Source organism: Rhinichthys klamathensis, unplaced genomic scaffold, assembly GCF_029890125.1.
Source record: "Rhinichthys klamathensis goyatoka isolate OS25496 unplaced genomic scaffold, OSU_Roscu_1.1 h1tg000101l_1, whole genome shotgun sequence".
NCBI lineage: Eukaryota > Metazoa > Chordata > Actinopteri > Cypriniformes > Leuciscidae > Rhinichthys > Rhinichthys klamathensis.
The window spans coordinates 1,268,902-1,291,991 of NW_026606640.1; the positions used below are offsets into that span (position 1 = coordinate 1,268,902).

Below are 23,090 nucleotides of genomic sequence, written 5' to 3' on the forward strand. Positions count from 1 at the left end.
CCTCTTCAGAAAATCTGTTTCAAGTGGTCTGTAGATTGTAGATCACACCACAATACAAACCATGATAAGGTTTAATCAGATTAATCTACTTGATTTCACATCCTGGTTGGGAGGCATTCTAGGCAACAGCCGGATTGTTCTGAAGCTAGAGTGTCAGCTGTGAGAATGACCCAACGCAGGATTGCCTTTCCACACCAGTGATGCATCTCCACCTCAACACCAGACAGAATGATAACATGATAACAAGATCTAGAGCAGCATTAGCCTGAACTTGCTAACAGATGGGACAGGGAAAATATGGCTGTCATCATGTGTTCTGGTAGCTCACATTTCTTTTCTCCAAAGGCTGGACAACACTCTTGAAGAAGTCATATTCAAACTTGTGCCCGGTCTTAGAGAAAGTATGTATTTTACTGAGCCATTTTAAGTAACTTGTGTGTTATATATATATATATATATATATATATATATATATATATATATATATAACAAATACCAAATATCAACTGGCATTTATTTAACCTTTTCCCTGCCTTTCATTTTCCTTCCAGAGGAACAGCAGCAAGAGGTTGAATTTTGGAGAAGAAACAAATCGAAAGAAAATTCTAATGGTAAAATGACTCACAAATTATCTGCACTCACCTGATAGCCATGTTACCACAGAGCTTCTCTATTTTAAAGGGATAATTCATCTGAATTTTTTCTTTCATTCATTTGTTGTCATTCATTCACACTCTGTTGTCATTCCAGACCTGAATGAAATGTGAGAGAATTTTAGCAGAATGTTGACACTGATGTTTCATACAATGAAAGTGAATGGTGACAATGAGATGTCAAGCTCTGAAAAGGACAAAAAGCACCATTAAATAGCCCAAATAGAATTTGTACGACTTCAGATGACTTAGGCTGCATCAGAAATCACATATTGTCTTGTCATTGCCATGTGACCTACCAGCGTCAGTTGTGTCACTTCACTGTCATTCACAAATCCTCTCCCATGGCCTCATGGGATTGTCAAAAGTATGCATTGGATGCGCACTTCAAAATTTTGCAGATAGTAGTAGTTCCCCTGGGAACCTTTTGCCTACTGTTTTATGAATACTGTAAATTCTAATATACTACTTAATTCACAAACTATTTTTCGCCTACTATGCAGTAGGAAAGTATACGATTTTGTGTTGCAGCCTTAGAATACAGCACACAAGTTGTATGGACTAGTTTTATGGTACATTTATGCTGCATATTGTCGTTTTTAGGAGCTTAACAGCTCCTGGCCACTTCATTTTCATTGTATGGAAAAGAGCAGCGTGAAAAGTCTGCATAACATCTTTTGTGGTTTGCAGAAGAAAGAAAGTGTTATGGATTTGAAACAGCATGAGGGTCAGTAAATGTTTTCCAAAAGTTTCATTTTTGGCTGAACTATCCCTTTAATCCAACACATTAGGTTCTCATAGCTATGAATCAGTCCAATGTGACCTCATGGTACAGGCTACTTTGCTGTATTCAGCATTTAAACTTCTTTCATCAGACTTTTGGTATAACTTTTGTTCCCTATCCCTACACTCACAGGTGGTAGAATGATGTGAGTCATCAGTATAGGTGTCCTCAATCTATGTCTCTCTCTCTGCTTCTTTGACTCCAGAGGGAACCACAGAATCGCTCTGTACTGCTATTTTATACAGTTACAACTTTAAAGATGAGCACAGAAAATTTTAAACTGTTAGACCTTAATGGTTATATGACGTTGCAGAAAGTGTGACATACTGTATGTACTGTCAAATTTAGACACATTCAGACTGTTTAATTGCGCTCAAAGATATGAGTAACTGTTTAGTTATTTACACTACCATCACTATGCTTACCAAGGCTGCATTTATTTATTTATTTATTTATTATTATTTAAAATAATAACAGTTTTTTTATTTTAATTTATTTTAGAATGTAATTTATTCATGGCAAAGCTGAATTTTCAGAAGCCATTACTTCAGTGCAGTCTTCAGTGCCACATAATCCTTCAGAAATTATTCTAATATTTTTTTATTTATTATCAATCATTATTGGTTCTCAATTATTAACAATGCTTCTAATTGTTAGCTATGTTAAAAACAGTTTTGCTTTCCACAAAATTGTTAATTTAATTATACATTTTGTTTTCAACATTAGTAAGAAATGTTTCTTTAGCACCAAATCAGCACATTACAATAATTTTTTAAGGAGCATGTGACACTGACTGGAGTAATGGCTGCTGAAAATTCGACAATAATCTACAGTCCTTGTGCTCTGTATGAGCCAAAATGAAGGACATTTTAATAATAGTTGGAGTCTCCAAGGTAACTTGTAAGTGTTTGCAGCTGCAAATAGTTCTTAATGATGAGATAATTACCACATTTATAATTTCCCCAAGAACATTGTTTTGAATATTATCTATCTCATATAAAAGAAAATCTGAGAAAAGATGCAGATGCTGCTTTGGATTAGCATATCTATTCAGCTTTGTCTGAAATGTTTTGCTTTTGTGCCCCACATTGTCGAAGAAGCACATAATGTAGCACTTTTTTTAAATGAAATTTTTGCAAGAAATCCATATGAAGTCTGTTGAGTTTTTTCTCAAGGAAATCTTCAATAAGATGTGTATATTGGTGGATACAGGGATTTTGTATTTTAACAATATTTGGGAGTAAAAAAAGTAAATAAATTTAAAATAATGTATTTATATAGAGCTTTATACAATACAGATTGTTTCAAAACAGCTTCACAGTAATAAAAAAGAAAATAACAGTGCTGATGTTGAAAAATGCATCAATTATGAAACAAATTAAATTTCAGCTGTAAAGCAGCTCTATAAAAGACAATAGTATCATTAGCTCAATTTAATTCAATAAAAAAGCAACAGTACAGGTATTTAAGAGAACATATTTGTGAAAAGTAGATAAAACAACAGTTCATAACCTTCATTAAATGATTTAAATGGCAATCCTTTAGCATGAGCACCACTGTTTTGTCTTTTTCCAGAGGATGGCCCTATATGCAAGAAGGCCCGAGTAGATGAAGAGGATGATGATAAAGGTGATGGGGACTACCACAGGAGTGATACTCAGATAGCCATCTGTCTGGACTGCTTGCGTAACAATGGGCAGATAGGAGAGAACATTGTTAAGGTTAGCCATCTTGAATTTTGCGATATAACTATCCTCCCCCTGTCAGCATTTCTGGGTGCCACTCCATGTCTTATGCTTCCTTTATCTTCTCTATGCATTGGTCTTGCCCCCTCATCCCTTATAAGGGAAAGGTGAACCGGGATCAGATTTCCCCACAAGATCCCTGTGTTTGACATTTTAAGATTAAAGATGAGACTGATCCTCAGTCTTTACTAAAGCCTGGTATCAATCAGTGTGACTCCAAGGCTCAATCCTTTCTATCAGCTTCCAATTTACCATTATCTCCCTGCTTGCTAATAACGTGTTTTTTTTTCTTTCTTTCTTTCTTTCTTTCTTTCTTTCTTTCTTTCTTTCTTTCTTTCTTTCTTTCTTTCTTTCTTTCTTTCTTTCTTTCTTTCTTTCTTTCTTTCTTTCTCTCTTTCTTTCTTTCTCTTTCTTTCTTTCTTTCTTTCTTTCTTTCTTTCTTTCTTTCTTTCTTTCTTAACGTGATGTCTCATATAGTCTCATGTTTTTTCTCTGCAACTACATTAAGCTTTATTTCACATATATATATATTATATATATATATACAGTATATATATATATATATTTATATATATTGTGTTTTTGAAATAAGTCTTTTATGCTCACCAAGGCCACTTGTATTTAATCAAAAATATAGTAAAAACAGTAATATTGTGTAATATAATTACAGTTTAAAATAACTGTTCCCTATCTGTCAGCCACTTTGACGTTGACGTCGAGACTAACACTAGGGGTTGCACTTGGGAGCCCCAAACACCTCTGATACTTCAGAAAAGGCCAATGAGAATTGGTGAGGGGAATTTGCTTGCCAGCCACTCCCCTGGAGGGCTATACGGGTATAAAAGGAGGCTGGCGTGCTCCACTCATTCAGATTTATTTTTCGGAGCTGAGAAGATGTATCTGTGATTCTCTCTCCACTCACCTCTGCCTAAAAGCTTCGTTGTATTTCTGTATGGCGCATTTCAGCGATTCTCTCTTCCACACACACAGTTTAGTGCAAAAAAGTTCGCCTGGGTGCTTCAACGAGCAACTAAAAAGAGACATTTCCAAAAAAGATTCTCTAGCAAGAGAATTTTTCCATAAAACAGAAATTTTCTCTAAAAGAGTAAATGTGGACAAAAATGTCTTTTTAAAGATGCTTTTTCGCATTTGTGTATTTCTGGATGTGGTCGACACTTGTCTCCATTAAAACAGCCCTATCGCTGCTGCATGCCCATGCTGGAGCAGCTTTTGTGGATGGTTCATGCTCTCACTGCGTCCTGGTCCTTCTACCTCCAGGTACGAGGCCTCGGCAGCGAGCACTTCGTGTGATCTGAGGGTACCAATGGATGCATTTCTGCCGGGTGTGTCCCCACGGACCTTCTATTCCTCAGCACGCTCATCTCTCCTAGTTGAGCTCATGGATTAGGTTAGGCGGTTCGTCCTATGGCGAGCCTAATTTATTATTCAGGGCTCCAGATTAGGATTAACTGTCAACCTGGCAGAATCGTCCCAGACTCTCTTCTATGGCATGCAAGTTAACTCCGTCTCTAACGGCGGAGCCTTGCAGTACTGCTGGGCACTAAAAGATTTGCATGAGGGTAGTTCTGAGCCAGGATTGTTGCAGGAACTGCATTCGGCGAAATTAGCACATCTCTAACAAGACTATGCTCGGTCAGTACTGAACTGCTTAAACCTGTTCAAGTGCAAGACAGCGGTACCACTGAAATATTTTCAGAGGCTCCTGTGGCATATGACATCCTCAGTCGCAGTAACGCCACTTGGGTTGATGCATATGAAACCACTTCAGCATTGGCTTCATGCTCGAGTCACGAGATGCACACATCGAGTGACCATCACGTCGATCTGTCGCCGTACCTTAAGTCCTTGGACAAACCTTGCGTTACTACGGGTGGGAGTTCACTTAGAATAAGTGTCCAGACGTGTTGTCGTCAGAATAGACTCTTTCAAGACAGGCTGGTGTGCTGAATGCAACGGGCATGCAGCCTTAGGAACCTGGACAGGTCCCCGACTGCACTGGCACATCAACTGCCTTGAGGCCTTGAGTTGTTGGCTATGCTGCTAGCCTTGAGAAGGTTTCGGCTATTGATCCATGGCAAGCATGTGTTGATCCGAATGGACAATGTGGCAATGGTGGCGTATGTAAATCGCCATGGTGGTATCTGCTCTAGTCGCATGTCCCAACTCGCCCACCATCTCCTCCTGTGGAGTCAGTAGCAACTGAAGTCACTGTGAGCCACTCATGTCCCAGGCGACCTTAACCCTCGGGGGTCTGAGGTGTTTTCTGGGCCCTGGAGGTGTTCTGACATGCTCTGACATTTATGCTTTTTTCTGATACTTGTGACATTTTCATGGCTAGAGTCTGATTACACTGTATTCAGCACAAACTCTGCTACAGTAATATTTCAGCAGCATGTATGTAAAAGTTTTTAGTTTTGAGATAATGACGTTTATGCGTGGTTTGTGAAAAATCTAAAAAACATTGTCACTGAAATAAGGTCATGAAACCCATACTAACAATTTTCAAAAGTCTTGTGAAGAAATAATATCACATAACCTAGAATATTTGCTCCAAAACTATGTGAAAACTATCCTGACTACTCATTCAGATAAGACAATATATTGATTTAAAATTTGTAAGACATGTTTTGTGTAAGAAAGCTTTATGCGGGGAGGCGTTAACCACCCATTAATATTGATGGTTTGACACCTGAGAAAGACAAAGACCCTCCCCTAATGGCCCTATTAGGTGATATCATTATGAGGAGCCTTGCACAAAGAATGAGGAGAGACTTAACCCTCTGGGGTCGGCCGTCGCGACGAGCTCGATTTTTTCCTTATCAGTGCAAAAGAGAATCAAATTACTCTGTTGATTTTGATCTTACATATAAGTGTTGTACATCATTAGATCCTGTTAAGTGTCTATTTTTTTGTGGGTACTCACAATAAAAACAAAGTGTTGTGCTTTTCGTCAAATAAAGAAAAATAAACATGATGCGCGTTTTGCCTTCTCTCTGTCAGTGAGGTCCATTCTGAAACGCGTCCGAAAAATGAACTGTAACTCTGTCAATACTTGTCACAGAGATATGAGAGATGTATCTTTATGAAGCTGAAATTCTCTTCTTTTAAATGAAGTAATTTATTTTTAAAAATATATATATTTCCAGTTTATGTAATCCGTTTGAAACCAAGGAGAGGTACAGTTTTTTCGTTCTCCCTTCATTACCTTTAATGTGCTGAGGTCGCCACGCCCCCAGAGCTTTTCACATGGTAAATAGGCGATCTATGCATCGCACACGCGGCACGCCCCCCGATCAATGCCATAACAACACGAAGTTTCTTCATCAGATTCAGAATCACTGATAGTTCATCGCGTTTTGAGGATGGCAGCACGCTACTCCTTCAGAGGATTATGGACAGCGGGGAAAAATTCACCTTTTCCTCAGAGGAATTTGAAACTCGGACGACGAACGTCTGCATTTTGAAGAACGAATTGACCCCGCCGAGGATACAAGCTCGGAGTAAGTTGTTTAGTGTTATATAATTCCTTTTCTGATCATAGAGCTCAAAGGAATTTTCAGACTATATTTTGCCTAGTTTTGGCTAGCTTTTGACATAGGAAATATTACCTCACTCACAATATCCCTAACATTCGTGTAGGCCTATACGCTCGTGTAAAATTTTTGAATAACTGCTTAGGTTATAATGATTTAGTGAAATATATCGATCCGCAAGTTTTGCTTGAGTACTTCAGTGGTCTAGTGACAGATCTTTTGCCAAGCGTGTCAGAGGTTACGGGTTCTAATCCGCCCTCGGTATAGTTTTTTTTTCTCTCATCAAAACCGAATATGTTCATCAGTGGTTACAGTCTATATCAAGCAGGGACACACGTTTGTGTGCATTTTATTTTGTTATTTCACCGGAATGAATAGTGTCCGCCGCAACGGCGATAGATTGAAGAGCGCGTCCGAGTGAAGACTACGCGCGTGCCGCCACAAAAGAACACTGTATCCATGACACTGATAGCAGCGGACACGAGCGCTCAGCTTGAGTTCAAAAACAAAACATTTTAGCGCTAGATCTCTTATTTAAGAGCGGACTAAATGAATGCTCTGCTAGTTAACTGGAGATGTTTTATTTGTATTAGGTACATCCGTGCCTCAATGTTTCCAAAAGTGGTGAGTACAAAATGACTCATGACGAAATCTGGTGGGGACGCGTACCCACCGCCCCCACCGAAATCGACGCCTATGCAAATATGTGATACTGTCTAAATACAATATATTTTTTATATATAAATGTTCAGTTTTGGTTAGTCTATTACCCAGGCTGCCAAGGCAACTGCAAAAGGCTGCAAATATAAATGGACAGATGTCAGCATCAGTGAGATGTACCGCTACCTAACTAACCATCAGCCTTCAGAAATCATTCTGATATGATTTATTTTAAATCAATGTTGGAAACAGTTGTGCTGCTTAATTTTTTTAAACCTGTAATAGTTTTTTTAGGATTCTTTGAATACATATTTTTTTTATAAAAAAAACAAGTTTGGTCTTTTTATGTTTTTTTTTTTTTTTTGAAAGGATGTGTTAAGTGATAGGAATGACTTTAAGTCTTTACGTTCATAGGAAAGATTTCTATTTTGAATAAATGCTGTTCTTTTTAACTTTTTATTCATCAGTGAATCATTCTTAGTTCAGGCTGCCTCACAGCACCTTGATGGGCCATTGGGGGAGTGTCTTTAGTCTTCCCAGGTGTAAATCACATTAATATTCATGGCCATTCACACTCCCACGCATACAGCAGTGCTGACCCAAAAACTGACGTAAGAAATTTAAATCGTTATATTGTTGTTTGTGAAAGAGTGGTCAGAATGATTTTCACTTCATTTTGAAGTAAAAATTCTAGCCTACAAGAATAGTAACTCAAAAGTCTTGTGGACAACTATTTAGTATGTGTTAAATGGCCTTATTGTGGTGACATTTTTTTCCCCAAAACTCACTAACCACGCATAATATTTTTTTTCTATAAAATGCAAACATGTACATCCATTTTGCTCACATATTATTGTAGCAGAGTTTGTGCTGAATAAAGCAAATTTATATGTTGGCAAATGGTATGTTTTAAGTAGCTGAAATAAGCACAAATGTCAGGGCATGTCAAAACATCTCAAGGGCCCCAAAAACACCTCAGACCCCAGAGGGTTAAAAAAGAATGGCTTTTAGATTGTTTGGATTTATTTACAACACAATATAATCTAAAGATACACAACAAAAAAGCACATTAGTAAACACACTGATCTAAAGACAGAGGCGGTAACGCTTCCTTTTACAGTCCTGTTACCCATGTACATACTATTTACTTATTATAGTAATTACAATTACTGGGTAAACTTGGTACTAACCCTGAACCTACCCCTAAACCCACCCCTAACCCATGTACTTACCTTATATTAGCCAGTACTTTCTAGGTAAGTACACTGTAAGTACACGTAAGTACTGTACTGTAAAAGGAAGCGTTACCACAGAGGCTTGGTCAGTCCTTTGTGCCATTCCTAAAACATAGTAGGCTACATACCTGTCATCTCCAAGGTGTTTGATTTTTCACTTTACCATGTTCATGAGACTCATGTGAATGTTTAAGTCAGCAGGACTCATCAGTGGCATCTGGTCCCTTTAAAAATATTTTTTTAGAAAAAAAAAAACACCTGTGAACATGCTGATATCAAGAGAAACTATAGGGCTGCACGATTTTGGAAATACATTTTAGATTTTTCTGGTTAAAATTATGAAATTTACTAAATACATACATATATATATATATATATATATATGAACACCAAGTTTGTTGTGCCTTGTAGGCATATACACTCACCGGCCACTTTATTAGGTACACCTGTCCAACTGCTCGTTAACACTTAATTTCTAAGCAGCCAATCACATGGCGGCAACTACGTGCATTTAGGCATGTAGACATGGTCAAGACAATCTCCTGCAGTTCAAACCGAGCATCAGTATGGGGAAGAAAGGTGATTTGAGTGACTTTGAACGTGGCATGATTGTTGGTGCCAGAAGGGCTGGTCTGAGTATTTCAGAAACTGCTAATCTACTGGGATTTTCACGCACAACCATCTCTAGGGTTTACAGAGAATGGTCCGAAAAATTTAAAAAAAGTCTATTTTTTTGTGGGTACTCACAATAAAAACAAAGTGTTGTGCTTTTCGTCAAATAAAGAAAAATAAACATGATGCGCGTTTTGCCTTCTCTCTGTCAGTGAGGTCCATTCTGAAACGCGTCCGAAAAATGAACTGTAACTCTGTCAATACTTGTCACAGAGATATGAGAGATGTATCTTTATGAAGCTGAAATTCTCTTCTTTTAAATGAAGTAATTTATTTTTAAAAATATATATATTTCCAGTTTATGTAATCCGTTTGAAACCAAGGAGAGGTACAGTTTTTTCGTTCTCCCTTCATTACCTTTAATGTGCTGAGGTCGCCACGCCCCCAGAGCTTTTCACATGGTAAATAGGCGATCTATGCATCGCACACGCGGCACGCCCCCCGATCAATGCCATAACAACACGAAGTTTCTTCATCAGATTCAGAATCACTGATAGTTCATCGCGTTTTGAGGATGGCAGCACGCTACTCCTTCAGAGGATTATGGACAGCGGGGAAAAATTCACCTTTTCCTCAGAGGAATTTGAAACTCGGACGACGAACGTCTGCATTTTGAAGAACGAATTGACCCCGCCGAGGATACAAGCTCGGAGTAAGTTGTTTAGTGTTATATAATTCCTTTTCTGATCATAGAGCTCAAAGGAATTTTCAGACTATATTTTGCCTAGTTTTGGCTAGCTTTTGACATAGGAAATATTACCTCACTCACAATATCCCTAACATTCGTGTAGGCCTATACGCTCGTGTAAAATTTTTGAATAACTGCTTAGGTTATAATGATTTAGTGAAATATATCGATCCGCAAGTTTTGCTTGAGTACTTCAGTGGTCTAGTGGCAGATCTTTTGCCAAGCGTGTCAGAGGTTACGGGTTCTAATCCGCCCTCGGTATAGTTTTTTTTTCTCTCATCAAAACCGAATATGTTCATCAGTGGTTACAGTCTATATCAAGCAGGGACACACGTTTGTGTGCATTTTATTTTGTTATTTCACCGGAATGAATAGTGTCCGCCGCAACGGCGATAGATTGAAGAGCGCGTCCGAGTGAAGACTACGCGCGTGCCGCCACAAAAGAACACTGTATCCATGACACTGATAGCAGCGGACACGAGCGCTCAGCTTGAGTTCAAAAACAAAACATTTTAGCGCTAGATCTCTTATTTAAGAGCGGACTAAATGAATGCTCTGCTAGTTAACTGGAGATGTTTTATTTGTATTAGGTACATCCGTGCCTCAATGTTTCCAAAAGTGGTGAGTACAAAATGACTCATGACGAAATCTGGTGGGGACGCGTACCCACCGCCCCCACCGAAATCGACGCCTATGCAAATATGTGATACTGTCTAAATACAATATATTTTTTATATATAAATGTTCAGTTTTGGTTAGTCTATTACCCAGGCTGCCAAGGCAACTGCAAAAGGCTGCAAATATAAATGGACAGATGTCAGCATCAGTGAGATGTACCGCTACCTAACTAACCATCAGCCTTCAGAAATCATTCTGATATGATTTATTTTAAATCAATGTTGGAAACAGTTGTGCTGCTTAATTTTTTTTAAACCTGTAATAGTTTTTTTAGGATTCTTTGAATACATATTTTTTTTATAAAAAAAACAAGTTTGGTCTTTTTATGTTTTTTTTTTTTTTTTGAAAGGATGTGTTAAGTGATAGGAATGACTTTAAGTCTTTACGTTCATAGGAAAGATTTCTATTTTGAATAAATGCTGTTCTTTTTAACTTTTTATTCATCAGTGAATCATTCTTAGTTCAGGCTGCCTCACAGCACCTTGATGGGCCATTGGGGGAGTGTCTTTAGTCTTCCCAGGTGTAAATCACATTAATATTCATGGCCATTCACACTCCCACGCATACAGCAGTGCTGACCCAAAAACTGACGTAAGAAATTTAAATCGTTATATTGTTGTTTGTGAAAGAGTGGTCAGAATGATTTTCACTTCATTTTGAAGTAAAAATTCTAGCCTACAAGAATAGTAACTCAAAAGTCTTGTGGACAACTATTTAGTATGTGTTAAATGGCCTTATTGTGGTGACATTTTTTTCCCCAAAACGTACTAACCACGCATAATATTTTTTTTCTATAAAATGCAAACATGTACATCCATTTTGCTCACATATTATTGTAGCAGAGTTTGTGCTGAATAAAGCAAATTTATATGTTGGCAAATGGTATGTTTTAAGTAGCTGAAATAAGCACAAATGTCAGGGCATGTCAAAACATCTCAAGGGCCCCAAAAACACCTCAGACCCCAGAGGGTTAAAAAAGAATGGCTTTTAGATTGTTTGGATTTATTTACAACACAATATAATCTAAAGATACACAACAAAAAAGCACATTAGTAAACACACTGATCTAAAGACAGAGGCGGTAACGCTTCCTTTTACAGTCCTGTTACCCATGTACATACTATTTACTTATTATAGTAATTACAATTACTGGGTAAACTTGGTACTAACCCTGAACCTACCCCTAAACCCACCCCTAACCCATGTACTTACCTTATATTAGCCAGTACTTTCTAGGTAAGTACACTGTAAGTACACGTAAGTACTGTACTGTAAAAGGAAGCGTTACCACAGAGGCTTGGTCAGTCCTTTGTGCCATTCCTAAAACATAGTAGGCTACATACCTGTCATCTCCAAGGTGTTTGATTTTTCACTTTACCATGTTCATGAGACTCATGTGAATGTTTAAGTCAGCAGGACTCATCAGTGGCATCTGGTCCCTTTAAAAATATTTTTTTAGAAAAAAAAAACACCTGTGAACATGCTGATATCAAGAGAAACTATAGGGCTGCACGATTTTGGAAATACATTTTAGATTTTTCTGGTTAAAATTATGAAATTTACTAAATACATACATATATATATATATATATATATATATATATATATATATATATATATGAACACCAAGTTTGTTGTGCCTTGTAGGCATATACACTCACCGGCCACTTTATTAGGTACACCTGTCCAACTGCTCGTTAACACTTAATTTCTAAGCAGCCAATCACATGGCGGCAACTACGTGCATTTAGGCATGTAGACATGGTCAAGACAATCTCCTGCAGTTCAAACCGAGCATCAGTATGGGGAAGAAAGGTGATTTGAGTGACTTTGAACGTGGCATGATTGTTGGTGCCAGAAGGGCTGGTCTGAGTATTTCAGAAACTGCTAATCTACTGGGATTTTCACGCACAACCATCTCTAGGGTTTACAGAGAATGGTCCGAAAAAGAAAAAACATCCAGTGAGCGGCAGTTCTGTGGGCGGAAATGCCTTGTTGATGCCAGAGGTCAGAGGAGAATGGCCAGACTGGTTCGAGCTGATAGAAGGGCAACAGTGACTGAAATAACCACTCGTTACAACCGAGGTATGCAGCAAAGCATTTGTGAAGCCACAACACGCACAACCTTGAGGCGGATGGGCTACAACAGCAGAAGACTCCACCGGGTACCACTCATCTCCACTACAAATAGGAAAAAGAGGCTACAATTTGCAAGAGCTCACCAAAATTGAACAGTTGAAGACTGGAAAAATGTTGCCTGGTCTGATGAGTCTCGATTTCTGTTGAGACATTCAGATGTTAGAGTCAGAATTTGGCGTAAACAGAATGAGAACATGGAACCATCATGCCTTGTTACCACTGTGCAGGCTGGTGGTGGTGGTGTAATGGTGTGGGGGATGTTTTCCTGGCACACTTTAGGCCCCTTAGTGCCAATTGGGCATCGTTTAAATGCCACGGCCTACCTGAGCATTGTTTCTGACCATGTCCATCCCTTTATGGCCACCATGTACCCATCCTCTGATGGCTACTTCCACCATGTCACAAAGCTCTAATCATTTCAAATTGGTTTCTTGAACATGACAATGAGTTCACTGTACTAAAATGGCCTCCACAGTCACCAGATCTCAACCCAATAGAGCATCTTTGGGATGTGGTGGAACGGGAGATTCGCATCATGGATGTGCAGCCGACAAATCTGCGGCAACTGTGTGATGCCATCATGTCAATATGGACCAAACTCCCTGAGGAATGCTTCCAGCACCTTGTTGAATCTATGCCACGAAGAATTGAGGCAGTTCTGAAGGTAAAAGGGGGTCCAACCCGTTACTAGCATGGGGTACCTAATAAAGTGGCCGGTGAGTGTATATGTAGGGCTATATAAAATATTAACAATAGCCTAAATAGAAGGCAGCCTATAAATCGTTAAAAAGGAACACTTCAGTAACACTACACTAGAGAAAAATATATGGATTATCATATGTTACTTCAAACGTTTCCATACGTTACGACATTATGAAATGAGATTGGGTTAAAAACATGAAGCCCAATGTTTGGTGCGTTTTGCTTTTCAAACCCACAGCGCGAGTGACTCAAACTCACAGCGCGTGCAGAGGACATTTACTGAAGCGATCGAGCCGCTCCAAACTATGAAACATTATTCTTACCATATAATACATATCTACGTGTGAGCAGATATCCACAAACACAGTATTTAACAGTAAACACAGGTCTAAACATTATAATATTCACCATGAATAAACACTCATACGAGCCTACTGTTATATCGTGCTGTGTTTAATTATCGAACATAAAAACATTCTCGTGTGGTACATGTAGGCCTATATACATTTAGCATTAGGCTTCATGTTTTTACAATCACATTTCATAATGTACATTTTAGTCTGGCACTAGTTTAACTAGTAGCTACAATGTAAAGTTTATGCAACAATAACATGCTACTATTAGTGTCTTACCTTAAAAATCGTTCTCATAATCAAATCGTGTTCTTCTAATTCTTCTGAGGTAAATCCAAGGTAAACAGCACAGCACAAACAACTCGATGAAAAGCAGAGCAGTACTGTAGTCGCTGATTCTTTGTTTTGATGTGATGAGGGCGGTAACAGCTCTGCGTTCCTCCGCATGGATCATTTGCATGTGAACAGCTCTTGCGCGCGTAGGCGTGGTCACATTAGCACTAATCAGCTCGGGCTGGAGAAACTGTACATGTCGTTGCTTTCATACGAATTACTTAAACAGAGAATATTTGTTTTTGATATGGTTCACATCATTTAAAAATGGAGACTTCAAGCTTCGTAAAGACATGTTTCATGTCACAGTGACAAGCATTTGCTGAGTTATAGGTCATTTTCTGTCGCGTTTCAGAATGAACTTCACATTGAGAGAGACGGGAGAATGCGCATCATGTATATTTTCTTTATTTTACGAAAAACACAACATTTTGTTTTTATTATAAGTGTACACAAATAAAAGAAGACATTTAACAGTTTTGAATGATGTGTAACACTTATATGTAAGATCAAAATCAACAGAGTATTTTGAGTTTGTTTTGCACTGATAAGAAAAAAAGCGAGCAGATCACGCCGGCGTTATTGCCAACCCCAGAGGGTTAATCACGCAGCTGACTCGCTCTTATGACAGGCTATGCTCCATGGGGAGTGGAGACCCCATCCCCAGATCTTTCAGCTGATTTGGAATTGATTCGGCGAGGCACAAATAGTCAAGTCAAGTCAAGTCATCCTCATTTATATAGCGCTTTTAACAATGTAGATTGTTTCAAAGCAGCTTTACAGAGATAAACATAATTTAAAGTAACAGAGATTGGTTTGGTTTTATAGCGGTTCTTGAATAATGTTATTTTCCAGTTAAAGTTGATTCACTTACGTCGAAATGATCATTTGTTATTAAATTAGGGGCCGCTAAGATGACAACTTTCTCTCTAAACAGACTTTAAACGCGAACCTGTGATAAACGCTGATGGCGTTCACATGCTCATTAAGAATTGATTCTATAGTTATGTGCGTTTGAATATATGTGCGCAGGTTTGTAATTCCCTACAAACCATGCCTAAACAAACTACTTGTCTTGCCTATAAATTTTGATACAGAATTTTATTTTATTTTATCACTTCAGGGTTGGTACGTGAACCGTAATTTCCACAACACTTTATCTGTAGAGTGGAATAGGGATCCTCCATAGGGAGAGGCTAGTTGGCACTTCAGCACTGCGTTGTGATATAGAACTGTTCTCTACCCAGGAATCCTCCCACTGTCCTCTGTGGTATTCCCTGACTGAGGCCGCCCTCGGCACGGATGCACTGGCACACAGCTAGCCCCAGGGTCTGCGCAAGTACGCTTTTCCCCAATGAGCCTGATTGCACAGACGTTGTGCAAAGTCAGAGAGGACGAAGAGCGGGTCCTACTGGTTGCAGGTATTGGCCCAACCCGACTTAGTTCTTGGAGCTCAAGCTCCTTGCGACAGCCCCTTTCTGTCGAATTCCCCCAAGTAATTACCTCCTTTTTCAGGGACAGGGCACAACTTGCCACCTGCACCCAGACCTCTGGAACCTCCACGTCTAATCCCTGGATGGGATGCGGAAGACTTTGTGGGCTATCACCAGCGGCAGACACTATCACTCAGGCTAGAGCCCACTTCACAAGCCGGGCTTATGCTTTGAAATGGAGTCTGTTCATTTACTGGTGTGCTTCCAGAGGAGAAGACCCAGAGAGATGTCAGTCAGTGCTTTTCTTCCTGCAGGACAGGTTGGAGGTGTTATTTATTTAGTGTTAGAAACTGGGTTATGCTGAAATTGTTGTCTTATGCTCTAGATTGCACGGTGTGATTGCGTATACCTTCAACATTTCCTAAGTAAAGTTCAAGTTCATCGCATTATTGCTATTTATAGCTCTATAGAATATAATGATATTATGATAAACACTACAGGAGGGACGGCTGTCCCCCTCCACCTTGAAGGTGTATGTGGCCGCCATACCCGTAGTAGAGGGTAAGTCATTAGGGAAGCATGACCTGATAATCAGGCTCCTCAAAGGTGCCAGGAGGTTGAATCTTTCTAGGCCACGCCTTATTCCTTCATGGGATCTCTCTTTAGGCTTGTCGGGTCTACAGAGAGCTCCTTTTGAGCTGCTGGAGCTAAGGGTCCTCTCATTGAAGATGGTACTCCTGACCATGCTCATCTCCACCAAGAAGTTGGTGGACCTGCAGGCGTTCTCTGTCAGTGAATCGTGCCTTGAGTTCGGACCGGCATTCTCTCACATACAATACCTATCAGACTACGTTCCCACTACCCCTAGACGAGGCAGACCCAGCCTTATCGTTGCTGTGTCCACTACATTCTCATTCCTGTATTTACTTGGACCACACACTGAGACACACACTTGTCTGTTTTGGGGGACAGCAGAAGGGGAAGGCTGTCTCCAAACAGAGGTTGGCCCACTGGATCGTGGATGCTATTGCCTTGGCATATCAGGCACAGGGGATCGTGCCATTCCCCTTCGTTTAAGCTCACTCCACAAGGAGGGTTGCATCCTCCTGGGCTTTAGCCTGCAGTGACTGTTTAACTGCAAACTCTATCTGCAGAGTAGTGTTGCTTTCATCGACGAAAATTGACTAAATATCGTCGTCAACGAACCTTTATCACGTGACGAAAACGCGACGCAACGTAAATGCTGGTCATGTGACGATGACTATAATTAAATGTATAATGCAATATTGTTGACGAATAAAAACGAGACTAAATGTAGTTTACAAAATAAAAACTATACTTAAATGTCTCTTCATTTTCGTTGACCAAAACGAGACGAAATGTTATTTAACGTTATTTCGTCTCGTTTACTTGCATTATTATTATTATGCAGCATTTCTGTTTCCTGTGTCACTTCAGGGGCTGCATCAGATCGCACTGCGCAGACGCAGGCGACTTCACATCCTCAAGCCCCACTCATGGCATTATTTAGAAGATGCAGCTGCGTGAGTTGCGGCTGTTTCACACATACTTTGTGTGTAGTGCGTATGCGGTGCGTGTTGCGGTGTGTATGCATGAGCAGCACGCGCTATTGTGCTTTCACATGTGCTGCGTTTGCCTTGCGCAACTGATCTACGACTGTACCACAATCAAGGCCGTAACCAGGGTTTGAAAATTAGAGAGGTCCGGGGTGAGGTGTAAAGAATTGTGCTATAATAATGGTGAGGCCATTGGACCTACATTTCAAGCTGCGACCCTTTTTTTCTCAAAGGAATTTGACACATACAGGGGTTAAATTGGTATTTATTATGTTATTGCTCTCACTAGGGGGGTCCGGGGGTATGCCCCCCCGTAAATATTTTTTGAAAAATAAACCATTAAATGGCACTTTCTGGAGAGTTTTGTGCAAAGAAATATAGAAAAATAGTAGGTCTAACAAGTCTTATATTTCTGTAATTCACACAGATCAAACACAAATATGCTGACTGAATAGATTGCTAGTTGAGAAACACTGCTTTAATTAATGTTTTTATGATGACTTTGTGAAAGGTTAACTAAACAGCATGAGCCGTCTTCCTGCTGGCCAGTAAGTTATTTGGCAAATTTCATTCTGTAACATACAGATCTATTATGCTATTGTTTTTGATAGTGTTATTTCTTACAGATAATCACGATGATCATTGCGTTTGTCTTACCGAATGTGGTAGCTTTATGCCGAGCGTCACGTGACCAAGCCGGAAAACAGATCACATCGCTTCCGATTCAGGTCTTTTGTATGTGCTTCATGAATTTTTTTGCGGTTTAACTCAAGATAACTTAAAAGGAGCAAGCAAAAATGAGCATAACCAATGTCCCTCGCATGTGCAGATTGATATTTAAAAGTTTTTAAATTTTTCTTCTTCACACTAACGTTTAGATATTTAAATAGCATAAAACACCAATAACAAAGTGAACTTAGTAGGTTAGCTGATTACCTTAAAAATCCATAGATATCGTTAGTTCTTACGGCCGTTAACACTTTCACTGACAAATCCGAAATAAGTTCGAAGCTTGTGTTTTGGAAATAAGGATAATATATCACTAACCCTAACATGCAACTTTCCACTTGAATAACTTCCTAACGTGTCACATTAAATCAGAAAAACAGGTCCAGAAGACTAGCTACTGCCACCTTTCCATTAGGTGGATCTGGCAACACTTGATCTGGCACCCGCGCTCTCACTCACGCGCGCTCTCAAGCCCCGTTCACTTGCGCTAGCTTCTCGCAGCAACATGAATTGCAACCACTCATATGAGGCGGTTTAAACGGCTAATTAATCATTCAGAGAGCTTGACATGTTATTTTTGAATGTAAAAAAATGACCGAGGTCCGGACCTCGGTGACCTCATAGCTGGCTACGGCCATGACCACAATCACAACATTTATTTTCAATTTTTTATTTCAAATCAATATTTTTAGCCTTCATCCATTATGTCACGTTGTTGAGGTACTGTGTAGATCTCTGCTCTGCTGTTATGCACGCACCGCTCCTGGAGCGCATTGCCGGACCGCATCCGCGTGCGGTGTGAGCGCTCTAACCATAGGCTCTAACCTATTAACATGGGTGCGGGGAAAAATCATACATAGACAGTAAAAGAAATGGACACAGCGACCCCATAGACTTCAACGGAGAAAAGTGAAGTCAATTAGAAGCACTCACTTCCTGTTTGCCAAGGTGCACTGCGCAGGCTCAAACTGAGCTTGACGACGTAGATGTGACGTGAGCAACCTGTCTCACAGTTGTACATCTTCTAGTAGCTGCGCCAAGAGGAATCTGAATCATTCCCTTCCGAATCTTGCAGAGCCGGAGATCGTGATTATTAGCTGTCCATGAGCTAGCAGCAGGAGCAACTTTACAACTCTCTATGGGCTTCTCCCTTGACTTTATGCCTCCACGTCCCCCCGATTGCACGCAAGCTTCTACTTCTGTCTGTACGGTAATTTCTCTACTGTGCGACAGAGAGTCGCGTGTTATGACGCAATCGTTAGCCTATTTTTACAAAAACTGCTTCTACGGGGCCATAACGTAAGATACAAGGTAATGAAGCCTTTTATCAGGGCTCGACATAAGCAATGGCCCGATGGCCCGGGGCCAGTAAAAGTGTATGTCGGGCTAGTTGATTGGCCAATCACTGGCCCGCGACTGGCCATCAGCAAAACAAACAGCAAACGTCATACACAGTGGCGCGAAGAGTGTCAATGTTACTTCAGGTTATTTATATAACGTGTTAAAATGTCTAAAGAACTACGAGGCTGATACGAGAAAGAGGACATCCCTAGTGTCATGGAAAACACAGTAGCCTACACCTGGTAGGGATGGGTACCGAAACCCGGTATTATACGGGCCCCGGGGCTGAATTTTGAAAGACTGCTATATCGATAAGCTCGGACGTTATCTGTTCTGCTGTCGGTACTGGAGAAATACACATAGGCCTATCATTTATTATTGCTATAAAGACGTTATTGTTTTTGTTTTTTTACCATCTCGATTAGTCGCCAGTCATTTATGTAGCCTATATAATAAAATTAAACCATTTGTCTGTGATGCATTTTTGCTATTCGCAGTTCAGAAGAGAGAGAGATCTCTCACGCGCGCCACAGCGCGCACAACACGACAGCTCTGCTTAATGAATGACGACGGAGGACAGAACTAAACATTCGAACGTAGCCTATATGGTTACACTTTAGATCTGTGATATTAGTCTGATTTTATTTTAGATTTCGGCCTCCAAAGATTATAGAATATTTGAGGTAAAACCATTAAAAACTACAGCCGCATTCTGTCTAGCGCAACTTTCTTCCATTCGCAGAAGTAGCCTACGCTGTCATTTCTCCTTAAAGCTCAAACTTTAAGACAGAATCAGCACGATCGGTGATTGTTGTAAAATGCAGTCTCTACTGTTTCTAAATCGCGGGACGCGTTTAATAATAAAAAGAGCTATTAAAAGCACAAAAATCTGCACAAGAGATGTTGTTCCCAATGCGGCGCGCGCTCCGAAACAGACCGTAACGAGACAAGCAAATTATACTTTGGGCTTCATGTGCGCGTCTAAACGATCAAATGTACACAAAAATGTGTCAAAATGACCGGCTGGAGATTCACTTAAACAGTTTATGTCTAAAATGGACGTAGTTATGGTGCATCGTAGTTAAAGTGCATTAAAATATAGCATCAGACTATTAGATCTGCACTCGTTCTTAAAGGGGAAGCCGTCTAATAAACATGCTGACGATTGAGCCATTACTCCGAATCAAACAACAAAAGGCAAAAAGAAAATCACTCACAGCTCTTGAATGAATAACTTTAGCTTTAAATAAGTAACAGTGATGGAGATGAGGAGAGAGCAGGTATTGACAGATAATCTACTGCACGCTGACATTTGGTTATTTTTGCATTTCTCCAGGGGCTCTCTCTTAATTCCTCCATTGGCTGTATTGATTAATCCTAATGTATACAATCAATACAGTTTAATGGAAAAGTGCTTTTCCTTATATTTCTTTCAGGGCCAGTAAAAATATAGAAGGGGCCAGCAAAACTCTGATCTACTGGCCCCGAGGGCCAGTGGGGATTTTTTTTTATGTTGAGCCCTGCTTTTATACATTGTCGTGTTTCTTTGGAAATAAACGATGGACAAATGGAGTCTTTAAACGCCTCAGATGTAAAGTTATTCGCTGTCAAAGTGACGCCAAAATGAATGGGAGTCAATGGAATGCTAACAGCAGGTGAAGGCTTGTTAGCCAATGGCGGCCCCCGGGGAGACTTCAGTTTCCGGCTGGTGGATTACCCCCTTGGGAAAAATACGCACCACATACGCACTGCAAACGGAGTATGTGTGAAACAGGCGTTAGCATAAACGACAACAAACAAAGTTAAGTCTGACACAGAGAAAGGGATTCGTCTTTGGGAGAAAAAGAAGAAATGACATTTGGAAAAAGTTTCATTTCATCATGTGTGTAGGCTACTTCTAACATGTTTGGTTGGTAAAATAAATATGTTGTAAATTCAAATCAGAGCATCTTCCATGTCTGGAATGGATGTATTCTTGAGTCTATAAGGTAACAATAATATAATAAGATAACTATAAGAAGATAAGATTGTTTGAAATGGGTTTGGCTAAAAGAAAATTTTGGTTTCGTCTATACTACTAGGTACTTATACTATATTGACTGGGTTAAATAGAATTGCATTACTAAAAAGAGACTAAAATAAAATTTTCATTGACTAAAACTAGACTATGTCTTTCGTCGACTAAAACTAGACTAAAATGTCATCAGTTTTCGTCGACTAAAACTAGACTAGACTAAAAAGAGTATGAACGTGACTAAAACTAATAAAAACTAAAATGACAGCTTGACACAAAGACTAGACTAAAACTAAAATTAAAACAGGCCGCCAAAAACAACACTACTGCAGAGTGGTTGGCTCGGCCACACCTAATACCTTTTCAAGATTTTTCAATTTTCGGGTTGAGCCAGTTTCGTCCCGTGTGTTAGTGATGCGTGGGTCGGCTTTTTTTCCAACCGGCGGGTCCCGCTTTTATGAAATTATTTGGCACGCCCAAATAATGTTTTGTGGCTCTCCTGTTTGTATATTTTTCACACGAGTTGCACTTCACGTAGCCAATACTGCTGTTGTCTCTTGTAACTATTTCTGAGAACCGGTCCCAAACATTAGATTTAGCAGCCTGACCTTTTTTTTCTTTTAATTATGTAAATTCCCGACCTCAATTTCTCCCACTCCTCATCTTCCATCTTCACTTTTATTTCTCCGTTCTTGTTGTCGTGGCTGGCGGCGGGAGCTGCTTGGCGCGCCGCTTTCGTGACGTGTCACGTGACGCCAAAGGTTTGGGGATATCACGCAAGTTACGTTGCAAAGGCATTCGTATTGTAACCTTATCAAAGAACCTAATAAAAAATATGAAAATAGATATTCCCAAATATTTGATATAGGCCGGAAATTGCACGCAACACATGGATTTAAAAAAAAATTTAATGACCCGCCCCAACCCACCCTGCAAATAAAGTGACAATTTCTTTCCCCGCCCCAACCCGACCCGCGGGTTACGAGTCGACCCACGCATCACTACCGTGTGTTGTTAGGTATGGGCAGGTAAGCTGCGGGCAACTAGCCGGGTGCTCTACTTGCACACAGCGAAGAATTTTTCGGAAGAATCAGAGGTGTCCCCAAGGATGCTTGTCACAGGTGTTTGCGGCTCCCAAGTGCGACCCATAATGTCAGTCTTGACACAACATCTCATTCCCTCCATCAGGAAACTGAGGTTACAGCTTAATAGTACAGAAACATTTTCTATTTCTTCATTCTTTATTTTAAAAGGGACAATGCACAATAATTAACATGATCACTTAAGTCCATCATGTAAATGTGCCAGATTTACCTATACAGAATAATTTTCATCTGTAGTCCCCATTTAGATACAGTTTTTTAAATGTTGGTTTTCTATTACTGTAATGGCAAAGCTGAATCTTCAGCAGCCAGTTTTCAGTGTCACATGATCTTTCAGAAATTCTCATTCTAATATTCTGAGACACATTTTGAAAATGTGTTGTCTTTTTTATTTGTTTTCCAGGGTTTAATGAAAAAATTTATTCGCTGCTCAACAAGAGTGACTGTTGGAACAATTAAGAAGTTTTTAAGTCTGAAGTTAAAGCTTCCCAGTTCGTATGAGGTAACATGTGGATATCTTTAGTCTATGTATTTTACCATTTTCCTGTACAAGATAGAATGATTTGTTGGAATTTACAGCCTTTGCATTTTGTTTAAATCTCACGTTTATATGAATATGTTGTTATGCATTTTGCAGGCACATTTATGCAAAGCTTATAGTGCTTATAGTGGGATAAACATAAGTTTTAGCAGTACA

At 39.6% G+C, this 23,090-nt stretch overlaps 1 protein-coding gene across 1 annotated transcript in view; it reads left to right on the forward strand.

The window, feature by feature from the left end:
• pcgf5b (polycomb group ring finger 5b) overlaps positions 1-23,090 on the forward strand; it is a 33,886-nt gene that overhangs the window by 6,289 nt on the left and 4,507 nt on the right. Inside the window, exons 4-7 of the mRNA XM_056253089.1 lie at positions 346-401; positions 552-611; positions 3,013-3,158; positions 22,797-22,895. Coding sequence (XP_056109064.1) covers positions 346-401; positions 552-611; positions 3,013-3,158; positions 22,797-22,895 — 361 coding nt within the window. The remainder of the gene's footprint in view (positions 1-345; positions 402-551; positions 612-3,012; positions 3,159-22,796; positions 22,896-23,090) is intronic.